The sequence below is a fragment of the Phodopus roborovskii genome, unplaced genomic scaffold (assembly GCF_943737965.1).
Source record: "Phodopus roborovskii unplaced genomic scaffold, PHOROB, whole genome shotgun sequence".
In the NCBI taxonomy this organism is placed as follows: Eukaryota; Metazoa; Chordata; class Mammalia; order Rodentia; family Cricetidae; genus Phodopus; species Phodopus roborovskii.
This window is the reverse complement of record NW_026126480.1, coordinates 15,484,956-15,500,990: the sequence shown is the minus strand read 5'-3', so window position 1 is coordinate 15,500,990 and position 16,035 is coordinate 15,484,956. Positions and strand designations below refer to the sequence as shown.

The 16,035-nt window shown below is 37.5% G+C and overlaps 2 protein-coding genes across 2 annotated transcripts; both read left to right on the top strand.

Annotated features, from left to right (window-relative positions):
* The first annotated feature begins 890 nt into the window (after nucleotides 1-890).
* LOC127227663 (olfactory receptor 51I2) lies at nucleotides 891-1,835 on the top strand. Its single transcript, XM_051192018.1, has one exon. It carries the CDS (start codon nucleotides 891-893, stop codon nucleotides 1,833-1,835), a length of 945 nt encoding a protein of 314 aa, XP_051047975.1.
* A 5,049-nt stretch (nucleotides 1,836-6,884) lies between these two features.
* Nucleotides 6,885-14,955, top strand: LOC127227661 (olfactory receptor 51I2-like). Its single transcript, XM_051192016.1, is given in 3 exon segments — nucleotides 6,885-7,011; nucleotides 14,139-14,492; nucleotides 14,495-14,955. Coding segments are annotated over 3 exon segments (942 nt in total).
* The last annotated feature ends 1,080 nt before the right edge of the window (nucleotides 14,956-16,035 follow it).

Below are 16,035 nucleotides of genomic sequence, written 5' to 3'. Positions count from 1 at the left end.
AAGGTGGCAGGAAAGAATGAGCAGCCGATGTGTGTCTGGAAGTTTGTCTCCTTCGGATTTTTGTTTTTTTAATCGAGATATGCTCTGGTTTTCTATCCAAAGCTGACTGGAAGTCACAATCTTCCTGTCTCAGGCTTGCTAACATGAGTATGGTTCAGATTTGGATGGATATCTTTCTGACTATTTACTGTTCACTGACTTTTTTTAATAAAACTTTTACTCTTAGTTTTTATTTTTTGAGATTATCATAATTGTATCATATTCCTATTTCCATTTTCCCCTCCAAACTCTCTCTTTGTTCTCTTTCAAATTTATGGCCTCTCTTTTCATTAATTGTTACAAGTATATGAGTATGTATGTACATATAAATATCCATAAATACGTAAAATATAACCTGTTCAGTCTACATAGTGTTACTTGTGCATCTCTGAGTGGGGGAAGAGTTACGAGAATGCATAGTGGTATTCAGTTAGAAATAGTAACTGGACATTTGAGGCTCACAGTGTTGAAAGGGCAAAAATGATTGTGATCTAATGAATACATCTTTCCTCAGTAGAGAAAAAACAAGTTTTATCTTAGTTCTTGAAAAAAATTAATACTCATACATTGAAAAGGGTAGAGTTTATCCTGTAGAGGAAAAAGTGATATGCATAAGTAAAGTGGAGGGTAGGAACTTGTTTCAGATAACATGATGAAGGCAGTTCAGAGATTTCAGAAATTTTGGTTCAATAAGAGATAAGAATGAGTGATGAGGATCAATGTAGATTAATGATCTCAAATGAAGGATTAGATGGCATATGGCAGATGAAATTTTATTTACTACAGGTCAAGCATAATGTGATTTTATTGTCTTTACAGGACAGACAACCAAGCATCTAAATAGTTTCAGAATGGGAGGTGAAGCCTACAACAACTTCAGGTTGCCTCCCTTCATCTTGACAGGCCTGCCAGGGCTTGAGACCTCTCAGCACTGGTTGTTTCTGCTCTTTGGTGTCCTCTACATCATCTCTATAGCGGGCTATGCCCTGATACTTTTCATCATCAAGGAGGAACAGAGTCTGCATCAGCCCATGTACTACTTTCTGTCTCTGCTATCAGGCAATGACCTGGGTGTGTCTTTTTCCACATGGCCCACAGTCTTTGCTGTGTTTTGCTTCCACTTAAGAGAAATAAGTTTTAATTCTTGCATGTCCCAAATGTTCTTTATCCACATTTTCTCTTTCATGGAGTCTGGGATCCTGCTGGTCATGAGCTTTGTTCGTTATGTAGCCATCTGTAATCTACTGTGCTACTCCACAGTGCTCACTGATGCCAGGGTGGTATGGATGGGTGTGTGTGTTTTCCTTAGAAGTTTCTGCATGATTTTCCCATTACCTTCCCTCCTGAAGACGTTACCCTTCTGTAAGGCTAATGTCCTCTCCCATGCCTACTGTCTTCATCCAGATCTGATTCGCCTGCCATGTGGTGACACCTCCATTAATAATATATTTGGTCTGTCCATTGTCATCTCTATCTTTGGACTTGATTCTGCACTCATTCTCCTCTCGTATGTGCTCATACTTCATTCTGCACTTGCTATTGCCTCCCAGGAAGAAAGGTTGAAGACCCTAAACACGTGTGTGTCACACCTGTATGCTGTGTTAATCTTCTATATGCATAAGGTAGGTGTGACTATGTTTGCTCGCTATGGGAGGCATGCTCCACATTATGTACACACACTCTTGTCACTTATCTATCTCTTTGTTCCTCCAGTGCTTAACCCTGTCATCTATTCCATCAAAACCAAGGAGATTCGTAGGAGGCTTTCCAAAATCCTTCTGCAAACCAAGTTTTAAGCAGAATGTTGTAATGTCAATGTTCAGCAGATGTTTAACCTGATTCCACCAGTTTGCATTTTGAAGACCAGTGTAGAAAATGAATTTTAACACCATTTGATCTCCCAACTTACCACCATGATTCCTGTTATCAGATATTGGAAGACAGAGTGATAGTACTTAGGATTTAAACCATAGTCTTTCATATGGTAAGATGGATCATTCATTATTTAGCAAAAACATAGGTATTACATTTCCTTCTTTTAAATAAAAAATTCTCATAATTGTTTCTCATTATGTCACAATATGTCCCCATTTTCTTTATTAGAAGTCATATATCACCCTTGATTTCTCACTGGTATGGAAACACTATTATAATGGCAATTAGATTTTTCTCCCAAAGATTATAGCAAAGTGACATTAGTTAAAACTCTTTCACCTTACCCATCTACCTGTACAATAACTATGCTCATAAATATTTATTTTACATAGCATATGGTGTCTATTTGGCCTTTAAAATGAGATGAATGAGCTTGTATGTGAATTTTATTAAAAAGTATTTTGGTAATAATGAAATTTAGATAAGTTTTATATTATAATTTAAGTTATATGTAAGCATACATAGTATCAATGATATCAATGTGTAACAAAACACATGGAATATATAAAATTAATTGTGCCTAAATTTATGCAATCACAAGATTCTCGGGCAATTTTGATGACAGAAAAAAGAAAGTCAACAATTTAGAGCTTAAGTTTATGAAATTACAGAAAATAAACAATTTTATAAAGTTTTTAAATAACTAAAAGAATTAGAGTGTATGGAAGACATCAAATAGTGTAGCATTGGCCCATTAACAAGCTTGTAGATTAGACCATCCTTCAAAAAAATCTAATCAAATGGCAAGTAAAACTTAGACTGTCTATATGAGACCTAGGTGAAGATGCCTTCAAGGTTACAGTAGAGCTCTCTCTGTAGTGTTGTTCATATGTGGGTGTATTTGTCTGTGTGTATGTGGAGTGATCAGAAGAGGACTGTGGATGTGCTACTCTGCATTCTCTTTGAAAAAGATTCTCTCAGTGTATATGGGGAGAGGCTGGTAGCCATTAAGCCCCGGCAATTCTCCTCTTTCTACAACTTGTCCCACTGTTGTGATAGGTTTACAGGTGTTGGGCTTTCATAAATGAAAATACTGTAGTTTTTGGTTCAATGTTAATTCTTGAAATTAGCCTCTATTGCGGTAAATAAGGATCAGGATAAACAAATAGGCCGAATAGATGTTTATTCAGGGAGAAATAACTTACAACCTAGACAGATGAACACCAGAAATTCAACCCGATCCTCTCCTGTCCGAGTCACACCAGAAAGAGAGAGCCTTTCCTGGCCCCCTCCGACCTCCTTCCACAGGTCACTTCCGCCCATGGCTACACCCCCCAATGGGTGTGGTCAGTGCCACAGAAGGACTATCTCACTACAAGCCTCCATTATTTTTTATATTTATTTTTAAAAATTCATATTTGTATACTTTTTACAATATTAATCCCTCCCTACATCCACTTCCAGTTCTCTACATGGTTGATATTCCTGTTCTTTTAAAAATTATCATTGTTTTCTATATGTACTAATAAATATATAAATACAACCTGTTGAGTATATCAGTGCTGCTCATGTATGCATGTGTACAGGACTGACCACTTGGAACTGGATTATAAACTAGGGGGTTAATTGCTGAAGAGGATAGATTCTTCCTCTCTTATAAGTAATTAATTGCTTAAAGGTTTTCATCTAGGGTTGGGGCCCTATGAGATTTCTCTCACTCACATTGGTCTTGCTTGGCTGGCTGAGTTGTTGCCATTTCTTTGATGTTGCCATGGAAACTCAGGTTTTCATGCTTGAGAATCAAGTGATTTTAATCACATAGCAATATCTCTAGTTCCATGATTCTTTGACATTATATTTTTCTTTCTCATTGAATACTTCATATATGTGTACAATGAACTATGACCACATCCACTCTCCCCATTTCCCTCCTCTGAGTCTCCCCATGTCCCTCTCAACCTGTTCCCTTTCCAGCTTCTTGTTTTTGTTTCTTTAGTTAACCCAGTAAACCCAATTAGTGCTGCTTATATGCGCATGGGTGTGAGCCATCCTCTGGAGCATGCCACTTCCATAGAAAGAATGCTTCCACCACCACCAACAGCTATCACCTGCCAATGGCTTCCTCAGTAGTTGGTGGGGCCTGGACAAGACTTTCCCCTTCTACACAAGAGTTTTTACTGGCTTGATCTTGCCACCCCTTGCACATACCATAGATGCTATGAATTCATGAATGTAATTTCCATGTCATGGCTAGAAGACAGCATTTCACAGCACTCCCCTGCCTTCTCCATCTCTTACACTCTTTCCACCTGATTATCCATGATGCTTACTGGCTTTTATGGCAGTGGGATTGGTAAAGGTTTTCCTTTTAGGGACAAGTACTTAGTCACTTATTCTCACCACTTTGATCTCCCATGTATCTTTTTGCTGAATGTTGCCCAATGCAAAACGATTTTCTGACCATCTTGACAGCAGCCTAGGTCAATGGGAATAAATATAAATATTATAAATTCTTTTTTTTTTTTTTGAGACAGGATTTCTCTGTGGCTTTGGAGGCTGTCCTGGAACTGGTTCTTGTAGATCAGGCTGGTCACAAACTCACCGAGTTCTTACGCCTCTGCCTCTTGAGTGCTGGGATTAAAGGCATGTGCCACCACTACCTGGCTAAATTTTATGACAGCTGAACTTCATGAGAATAGAGTAAAATAATGCTAGTAGGTTCTATCCTAGATCAAAATAATGCTAGTTAGTTCTAGTCTAGGGTCTATGACCTTTCCGCCTTGGGTCTTTGATTAGAACTATAGTATCAGACATGAAATTATCATTTTTGTAGCAGATCTCAGCAGTCAGTTACCCCATGATCATTCTGACACTGTTGCATCAGTGGTCAAATTGATAATGAGGAAAAATAATAAAATATAGACTTACTCAGTTAAGTGGTTACCAATTACACTACAACGTACATCTAAGATGCTTTTATTACACATTTCCTTTCATTACATTTTTCACACATTTTGACCGGTTGTTTCTGTCATTATATATGTATGTATGTATGCATATGTATATGTATTTAAATGGTATAGAAGGTAAGAAATTTATGCCAAGTATAACCCTGGTGAACTATACATAAAGTTTTCTGTAAGCAAAAATTCTTGTGAATACTGTCATGAATACAAATAAACAACATAAAATATAGTAGATACTATATATATATATATACATACATGCACACATATACACACACATGCACACACACATGTTCACACACACACACACACACAAGCACACACATATACACACTCATTTAGTGAAAGAAGAGTTTGGGGTGGAGGGAGAAGGAGAGGGCCCTGCTTCAATCCCTCTAATGGTAGGCTTACAGGACTATGCCATAACATCTGGCTTAGTCTATATATCTCCTAGATTTAAAACAGGACTGTACTAACATTACAGAAGTATTTCAATACATTTTATCTTATTGATGAGTAAAACAATGAAAGGTAAGCAACAGGGGTAAAGTACCTATTTCATGAGAGGCTTCTTTTGATAAATTTCTTTTTGTTGTTGGTTTTTTTTCAGACAGGGTTTTGATTATTTTTAATTTGTTACATACTTTATTTAAAATGAGAGAATATTTATTTTAATTTTTAAATGATCACTTACCAGTTTTTTGTGGCATCTTTGACTTACATGAAACTTGTGAGTTCAGATACTTTGCAATCTCTTTATCTGTTATTAATGATAACTGAAACAACTCTCATTGGACTTTTACTTCTCTATCTCCACTAAAACTATTGTCAAATAGGGTTTATAGACTGATTTCTGAGGGAACCAAAACTTTAACATTCATATTATTGTTCAATATGTTTATGTTTTTCTAGAAGAATATTTAGAAAGATTAATCCAAATTTTATTAATAATTTTTAAAATGGTATTTAAGAAGATGTAATTTCTGTTCATATAGAATCTATGTTTTCTACTTTTGCATATGCATCTTATAACTTGAAATAAAATGTCACCCGGAGAGAAAAGAGAGGTAGAGAAATGCAGGCCACCTACCGTGGTCAGTGACTTCTAAGCACTGGAGTCTGGCTGATCTCCGATTATGGTGCTTTTCCATGCACATTTGTTTTCTCTTGTTCAGGGACAAGGATTTACCTTTCCTAGTAGAGCCATTCACTTCCACGTATGTCCACCACTCTATTGTGCCACCCCTACCCAGGGAGCATCAAAGGCCTCCTCCCCTGGTGTTCAATGAGTTCAGGGAATATTGAGAGTAAATCATACTTTATTTTCTCTTCTTAGAAACTTCCCAAAGATGCCACTGTTAGATTTTCTTCTCTGTAACCAAAAGATAATAACAGACAATTATTTTGATATAAAGTAATAGAAAAATTTCTGTATGACATTACTGATGTCAGTACTAACAACCCCAACAGATTTCTTCATGCATGCTCTTTTTGCAAGATTCCAAGTAATGCTAAAATTTCTTTTCAAAAAACCACTTCATATGATAGCATGAAAGCTACGCATATTGAGTTAGAAGCTAAAGATTTAACCATAAAATTATTGGCACAACATATACAATAAGCAAGATATCCATTATTTCTAAAAATGTTTCACATCAAAATAATAATTGAAGTCATTGACACCAAGAGTTTTACCTTGGTCAATATATAAACGAGATGAATTCACAGGCTCAAAGGTGAGAAAAAGTAATAGATACTGGTGAGAAAGGAGGGCAAATGTCTATCTCTAGGTGAATTCAGTGGGACACTAAAGAGATTCCAGAAGTCTTTCCCCCTTCCCCCCACAAAAAACAAAGTTGAGTGCTATTGAAATCAAAGCTTCTCCAAATGAGGAGCCTCATGCATATGAGAAAGAAAATAATATTGGCTTCAGGCCATACATGAAACTGCCTGTTTGCTTTCTTTATAGGGCAGAAGTCTAAGCATCTAGGAGGGAGTCCTGGAATGGGAGGTGAAGCCTACAACAACTTGGGGTTTCTTCCTTTCATCTTGACAGGACGGCCAGGCCTGGAGACCTCTCAGCACTGGTTGTTTCTGCTCTTTGGTGTCCTCTACACCATCTCTATAGTGGGCAATGCTGTGTTAATTGCTATGGGAGGCATGCCCCACGGTATGTGCATACACTCCTGTCACTCGTCTCTTTGTTCCTCCAGTGCTCAACCCTGTCATCTATTCCATCAAAACCAAGGAGATTCGTAGGAGGCTTTCCAAAATCCTGCCGGGGACCAACTTCTGAGCTGTAGAAGGTAAGGGTAAGGTCAGCATACAGAGGAACTTTATCCTGGCTGCATGATCTTGTGCTATGAAAATATGTTTTGACCTGGGAATTTAACAGCTTTCTCTCTCTCTCTCTCTCTCTCTCTCTCTCTCTCTCTCTCTCTCTCTCTCTCTCTCTCTCTCTCTCTCTCTCTCTCTATCACTGGGATTCTTGTTAGCAGATGCTCTATGACAGCATCATCATGATTACAATTCACATTAAGAGACTTTGGTGAGGTAAAACAGGCCATGTTATAATTTAACAAAAAAAAAAAAAAAAAAAAAAAACAAAAACAAAACAAAAAAAAAACAACAACAAAAAAGCATGTGTTTCATTTCCTTCTTTTCAAAATAAAAATATATACATTCTTGTAATCATTTTCCCATTATGTCACAGTATAACCCTGTTTCCTTTAAAAATTTTCTATCACCTTTGATTTCTTATTAACATAGAAACATTATCATAATAGGAATTAGACTGTTTTCCCCAAAGAGTTTAGTTGAGACATTAGTTAAATTTTCTCTCTTTCTCTCTCACACATGCACACTAATTATGTGTTAATATTCTGTAAGTATGGTATCCATTTGGCCTTTAGGATTATATAAATATTATTTTATATTAATTACAGTATATGATTAATTTTTTGGTAATTTTGAAATTTAGCTATACTTCATATTGCTGTTTAAATTATATGTACTTTATGGCATCCATTAATAAAAGAATTAAAATGTTGGGAAGGCTGTGTAATAAATTACATGTTATATAGGGTGATGATTTGATTTAAGATATGGCAAAACAATGTACTACTTTATAAAATGGTGAATATACTGTAAAGAACTTAATCATAGGGTACGGAAAAGAGGACAATTTACTCAGTTTTCGAACTTTATAATAAACTTTCAGATTAGACCAGCCTTTAGAAAATGCAACCCAAATTTAAAATAAAACTTGGACTTTTTATCGCTTTCCATGGCTGCAATATGGTGTGTGTGTGTATGTGTGTGTGTGTTCATAACTGTGGTGAAGATGTGTGTGTTTTATATTGTGGTATCTACCCATGGTAGAAAGTGATACTGTCACGTCTCTCAGGTTGATGCTCCTGTTTCAACCCCATTAATAGCTTAGCTTACATTCGGTACATAATTAAAGTGCACCCTGTTTTTAGAAATCTCTCAGTATACTTTCTCATATTAATGAGTAATATAGTGAAAGATATGTGTAAGTAATAGTGAGATTAAAGAAATATTTTCCCCAGAAACCTAGGCAGTGTTTAGCTGCACATTTTCCTAATTCATGATTTCATATAATTTCTTTTATTTTTAATAAATTTTTATTTAAATTAGAAACATATCAATCCCAGTTCCCTCTCCCTCCCATCCTCTCATGCCTCCCACCAACTCCCTTATCCCATTCCCCATCCACTCCCCAGGGAGGGTGAGGCCTCCCATGGGGGTTCTTCAAAGTCTATCATAACATTTGGGGCAAGAACAAATGATATGAGTCTCTCACTTAGATTTTGTAGTTTTCATTCTCTCAATGGAAATTCTCTGTCTCTAAGGGGATATACATTAAATTTATTTTCATCAGAAACATCCAAAGCCCTGACAAGTAACACCATAATAAAGGGCATAATTTTCTTTTAAAATATTGTATTAATTCTTTGAGACCTTAATATATACACACAATGTATTTTGATTATATCTATCCCTCAGTCTTCCCTCTAACTCCTCCCATATCCATTCTCCATCCCAAACTCTCTCTTTTTGTCTTTTATTAAAAACAGATTTTCAGTTCTTATTTGAGGATTTTATACATGGTTACATTCTATTTGCATCATCTCTACCGTTCCTCTTGTAATCCTTCCCATGTCCCTCGAACTACCCCCTCTTCAGTTCGTGACCTCTTCCATTTTACACACACACACACACACACACACACACACACACACACACACACACACACTACTGACTGAATCTAATTAGTGTTACTCTCTTCATTGAGGGGTGGATGAAATATTCGTCCATCCAAGTTTGGATGTTTACAGGTGTTGTGTTTTCAGGTGTTGTGCTGGCAGATATTTTGTTGAGAATTCATAAGAATGATTTCCCTATCCAGTCCAAAGACAATATTTTAGTGCTACCGTCCTTGTCTTTTCTCTTACAGTCTTTGCATCCCTGTTTCCACGATGGTCATGAAGCTTTAACTGTAACCCTAGTGTCATAAATGTCTCATTTGAGTCTAGGAACCACATGGTCACTTATTCTCTGCATTTTGCCTAGTTGTTGGGTCGCTCTCTATATATCCATCTCTCTCACAAAGAAGCTTCTTTGATGGTGTGAGTACTGCACTTATTTATGGTCATAAGAATGAGTATTTAGAAAGCAGTTGGAAACTAAATCAAGTTTAAGAATACTAGGCTTCTTTCTAGGGCCAATGATTGTTCTATCCATAGGTTTGTAACTTGGTTGATCACATCAGGCATGCATTCCCTCCAGTTGAGCCAGCAAAGACAATTAACATGTTTATCTTCAAATAACAAATGTGTAGAAGGCTGTGGGGAACTCTTACATACTTCTGGTGAGAATATAAATTAGTGTAGACACTACAAAAATCAGTGTAGAGGCTCCTCAAAAAAATAAAATTCAAATATTACATAACATTTCTTTGTTACTCTTAGGTATAACCAAAGAACTCTAAATCAGGTGCTTTTGATGGTGCCAGCAGAACCTACATTTTTCAAGTCCTCCATGGTATTGCTTAAACATTTTGTCTTTGTTGAAACTGTGTAAGAACAGTGTCATGATTGTTTCATGATTCACGTATTAGTGTCTATTATAGTGTTTAACACATGGATGCAATGCATCATATAGCTGTAGACTTCTGAAAAAGTAAACTTTTGAGAAATTGTTTTCAGATCTTCAATAAATTCTTTTTTTAAATGAAATTCAAGCCATGCTTGGAATTCTAATGGACATGTACTAATGGACAGGCATTAGCATATGAAATCCTGTGGTGAGTGGGCTAGTTCCGGTGCTTTGTGATGACTTCTTCAGTGATATCCTTCAAATCTCATTTTTCTTTGTGTCATTGCATCCTTTATTTTGTGATAATGTGTATATGTTTGTTTCTACACAGTAATACTTTTTTTTTAACCTTAGATAAAATTTTATCTTTGAAAACTGAACTCTCCAACAGGTATAAGAGTTTAATAATTCCAGTAAGGAAAACTTTAATACATAAAATTGTATTTAAATATAGCTAACATGCAAGGGTTTAGCATACATGCCTTTTCTGTTACCCTAAATGAATGTGCTTACCTTCTCTGCTGAACTCTCTAGTATTTATCTTAAGTGAAGTAAATGATTTCATAAGATTTCTTCCTAGTGTACACTTGTCTGGAGTATATGTTCATTGATGTCTCTTTTATTCTCTAGCTCTGATGAGAGATAGCATGGACAGTGAACATAATTTGGATGTGCATCAGGACAATTTATGCTCAAATTCTGATGTTGTAAATCATTTCTCTATGTAACTGGAGGTACAGATAGTTATGAGCTGCTATGTGGGTGCCACACCAAACTTGGGTCATCTTCAAGAGCAGTCAGTGCTTTTAACTGTAGGGAGCCGTCCCTACATTCTCCATTACAAGATGGCACTGGCATCCGGCTGGCGGTTGGCATAAATAAGCCTGTGCGCGCATGCAAGGGGATTTCTCCCGCGCCTCTCCTGTGGCGTCATTCGGCCTGATGAGCGAGCAACCAGTCAGGGAGTGACACGTCCTAAAGCGAGGCTGAGTTTCTATATAAGGGTGTGGGTTTTTGCTCTCGGGGTCTTCGCTCTACAGTTGGTGTAAGCTTATGCTCTGCCTCTCAAGAAGCATTAAAGCTATTATCGCAGAAGGATCCTATCTGTGTGCCGCGTCGTTCTTGCTGGCGAGACGGTAGCGCGGGACATTTAACTACTGAAGGATTTCTCCAGCCTGAGGAAGTGCACTTTGAAAATAAGGCTGGCTACATGGCAACAAATTGTCAGGCAGATTCTTTTGAAAAATTTTTTTTCTAGACAAGGTTTCTCTTTATTGTTTTGGAGACTGTTCTGGAACTAGCTCTGTAGACCAGGCTGTCCTTGAATGCACAGAGATCCACCTGCCTCTACCTCCTGAGTGCTGGGATTAAAGGCATACACCACTAACACCCAGCTGTCATGTAGATTCTTGTCTTGAAAGACTTTTATCAGTTAATCAGGTGGCTTTCCAGACAGAACAGGATGTTTTGACCTGTTTGCTGACACCACATAGCTAGACTTTTACTGGCTGTGTTATTCCTTTCTTGAAATCTGTTTCAATCATGGAATGGTTAACAGAAAAATCCCTCTCTGAGAGCCAGGAGGAATCCATGCGTCTGAGATTCTACCCAGGTCTGATGCTGAGTTGCAGAATATGCTGTTTCTGAGTCTCAGTTCTCCCAAAGGAAGAGCTGAACATGTGGATCACACCAGGACAACCTCAGCTTTTACTCTCAAGTTTGATATCTTTAAGTGGGAGGAACGACAGACCACAGGGGAGCACAGTTACTCAAGAGTTTTCATACTTCCCACTCCCTAGCCATTTCCCCAGACTGTCCTACCTGGGCTCAAGGGACTCTTATGAGGCAGCTTCATAGATCCCAGAGCAGAAAGAGACTATCGACTAGCACAGCATGAAGAGCAGAGCTGCGTTCTGAGGCTGTAGAGTAATTGGTATTTCTTCTCTGGGCAAGCACCTTGGCTACCATTTTTCTCACAGCTACTAGATCTACCCTGAAGACGTAAGTGGGGACCTCAGCCCTTCTCTGGCTGGGATGTTCATCAACCTCTTTTCTAACTCTTGGATTCTGAGATGACTAGAGCACAAAGATTTCAGGAAAGACTGTCAAGTCAGCATCTTGTTCTTAATGATTGCAACCTCACTCTTCTGGCCTGATTTTCCATTTATACTACAGGTCCTAGCATGGTGCCTCAGAAATGCATTTAGGTTTTTGTTTGTCACAGATAGTTTTGATTGGGATCAATGCTTCAGTGTGATTAACTCGGTTATTCTCATCAGGTAATTAGAAAAGAATGATACAAAAGAAGAGAATTTTTGAATGGGAAACTGGTTGGAATTAGAATAGTAGTTTGGAGACAAGACCAGGTATTCTAACCCTTCAAGAATCTGATTTTGTTGCTACTTTATTTGTCATATATTCAGCATGTGACTTACAGTAGAGGCCTGAATATTCACATGAAGTACTTTCTGTTGTATTGATTTACATATACTTTAAATGTAAAAAAATTTATTGTAAAGTTAAATTTACAGTTGGTGTGTGGAAAAGTGAGTTCACATTAATTTACTTGTATCAATAATTTTACACTTAAAACATCGGTGTTAATGTATTGTTATTAAAGCAGTTTACCAGTTTAATACCATTTTGTAAAATTGAAACTAGAGCTAGAAATCTCTGAGTCCTAGTTTAGGAACTTGTATGGCAACTTACCTGCCTAAACATTGAGGATAAAATGAGAAGAAAGGAGATGTGAGATGACTTACCTGGCAAAGGCATTTGGCCCCAAGACTCATAGCCCGAGCTTGGTTCCTGGGACCCACATGGTAGAAAGGGAGAAACAACTTCTGCAAGTTATTGTCTGATTTGCACGTATGTCATGGTACATTCTCTTCCACTAAATAGATTAATTAAAATATGATATATTTCAAAATAAAAGAAAATTCAGGTGATGATGGGAGTTCATAATTTACTAAGGGAGAAAGATAAGAAAGATACTAATCTAGGAACCACATGTTTGTCTCTGTAATTACCTATAAAAAAACAAATGAATGAATAACATACAGTAAAGCAAGATCCAAACTCTGAAATCACCTTGGGGATGTGCCAATCTATGTATAGATAAAGGAAATCCCTCTCTCTCTCTCTCTCTCTCTCTCTCTCTCTCTCTCTCTCTCTCTGTGTGTGTGTGTGTGTGTGTGTGTTTCATACACATTTGTTTGCATACACACATATAAGGAACAATGAAATCATATCGTTTCAGGAAAAATACATGTACTAAAGACAATAACATTAAGTAAAATAAGACAGACTGGGAAAAAACATATTATCTTTTTTTTAGTGGATTCCTTAGTCCTTCTTGTAGGCTTTGATATACAATTGCTATGCATGTGGCCTGAATAGCATTTTTAAGCTCCTCAAGTCAATGCAGCATAAAGTTCAGTTTGAGACTATTTGACCCAAGGAAACATATGAACATACAAGAAGCAAATAAAAAACAAACAGGAGTGGCAAAGAGTAGGGTTATTGAATTCTAGTGAATAAATGAGGGGCTTAAACAAACAACAAAGAGATGAGTTACTGGGATGATATTTCAATTCTGAAGAAAGCAGACATAATCTCATCAAAAGGTGTTATAACTTGCAATGAAGAGAATAAATCAGCCTTGCTGTATTAAGAACAGAATTCATTGAGCACTTGCTGTATGATGATATCTAAAAACCAGATGCAAGAAAGGCCATATCATACAGATGTAAGCACCTGTAAATACCATGTCAGGAAGAATAAAGGATAATATTTAACAAAGGATCAAGGTAATTCTCTTGGGAAAGGGAAAGGGCTCATACAGTTTGCTCTTTTCTCATCTTCCCATGGTCTTCGGTGTGGGAATCTAAGCATCACTTCCCTCAGATCTCAAGACACTTACTTACCACTCTTCACTTTTTCCATGACCCAGCCTCACTTCACTTTGTTGTATCTCCCTACAGCTTTTGGGTAGCTACTCAGAAATCCTGATGAGGATCATCCAGACTAACACCTCTAGCACCAATAGCTTCACACTAATGGGCTTCCCGGAGATGGAGAATATGGAGCACTGGCTATCTGCCCTCCTGCTGCTATTGTACATTATCTCCATTGTAGGCAATTCCCTGATTCTCTTCATCATAAAGGAGGAACAGAGTTTGCACCAGCCAATGTACTATTTCCTGTCCCTTCTATCTGTCAACGACCTGGGTGTATCCTTTTCTACTTTGCCCACAGTCCTGGCTTCTATGTGCTTTCATGTCCCAGAGACTGCCTTTGATGCCTGCTTGGCTCAGATGTTCTTCATACACTTTTTTTCCTGGACAGAATCTGGAATTCTGCTGGCCATGAGTTTTGACAGGTATGTGGCCATCTGTAACCCCTTGCACTATTCTTCAGTGCTTACTGATACCCGTGTAGCCCATATAGGCATGTCTATCATTGTCCGTAGCTTCTGCATGGTATTTCCACTTCTTTCCTACTGAAGAGGCTACCCTTCTGTAAGGCCAATGTTTTGACCCATTCGTACTGCTTGCATCCAGACCTGATACGCCTACCTTGTGGAGATACCACCATCAACAGCATATATGGTCTGTTTATTGTCATCTCTGCCTTTGGTGTAGATTCAGTGCTCATCCTTCTCTCCTATATGCTCATTCTGCGCTCTGTGCTGGCCATTGCCTCCCGGGAAGAGAGATTTAAGACACTCAACACCTGTGTGTCACATATATCTGCTGTGCTCATTTTCTATGTGCCTATGATTAGTGTGTCAATGGTCCACAGATTTGTAAAGCATGCCCCAGAGTGTGTGCACAAGTTCACATCCTTGGTCTATCTCTTTGTCCCTCCAATGCTCAATCCCATTATCTACTCCATAAAGACAAAGGAGATTCGCAGGAGGTTACACAAGATGTTGTTAGGCACTAAGTTCTGATTGGGAGGCATTTTTGAAACACTACATAGCTAATACTTTTGTTTTTGTTGATGTTTGAGTGTATCAAGATAGTCTGTTCAGCCATATATATATACATATATATATATATGTGTGTGTGTGTGTGTGTGTGTGTGTGTGTGTGTGTGTGTTCCTACATTTGGGAGTATGCATTTCTTGCAAGGTACAGCCTAGACACAATCTGAAACTCAAAACACCATGTAATTAATTAAGTCATAGTTTTCTGCAAATTAATTCTCTCCAGCGAAACAAGAAAAGGGCTCCTGAATTATATATCTTGTTTGATTCCAATATACCACTAATATCTATGTTTGCAAGTAATATAAAAAGTAAATTCATTCATTTATATAATGCACACACACATATATGATATTATCTGATAAAAGACTAATAGTTTTGGATGTCTTTAAACTTTTGAGTTATACAATAATTATTTGACCATAGTGACCTGTGCTGTCCTCACTCCAGGCACAACTAAGGGAAAGATTTACATTTCTCCTAAGAAGCTTTTAGGTGCACTGAGTGGAAGATGAACTGATATTAGTGACTAATGGAGGAGGAAGTTGCCTTCATAAGCTGTAGCAGTGTGATGTACAGTCTACTGGCATACGAATCCATGTCCTACAATGAGTAGCACTGCCAAAAGACCACCCTGTGAGCTACAACAGAGACCAAGAAATGACAGATGCAAGGAAAATCATTGAATCACAACCATGAAAAGACAAAAACCTTCTAAGACCCATAAATATGAACATAGCCCACATGAAATAGGCAGGTGGACTCTGGTAGAATTAAGCACAGTGGCCTGGAGACTTCTACCAGGCAGTGGACACGATATCATGTAAGTTAAACTTAAAGGAGAGTAATGGAGAAAGCAGATACTTTAGGCAGAAGTCTTTTAAAAGTGATATCTCTTTACATCTGTCTTGTAAGATGATGAAGTAAGGTTTAGAAAATAAAACTACATGTGGACCAAGTAACATGACAGTGACCTAAACAAAAGAGAGCATACACTTGAATTGCTCCTAAATGCCTATCCTTAAATGCAAATTAAACAATAGA

Excerpts from the sequence above, each read along its gene's own strand:
- LOC127227663 (XM_051192018.1), top strand. The coding sequence starts at position 891 with ATGGGAGGTGAAGCCTACAACAACTTCAGGTTGCCTCCCTTCATCTTG.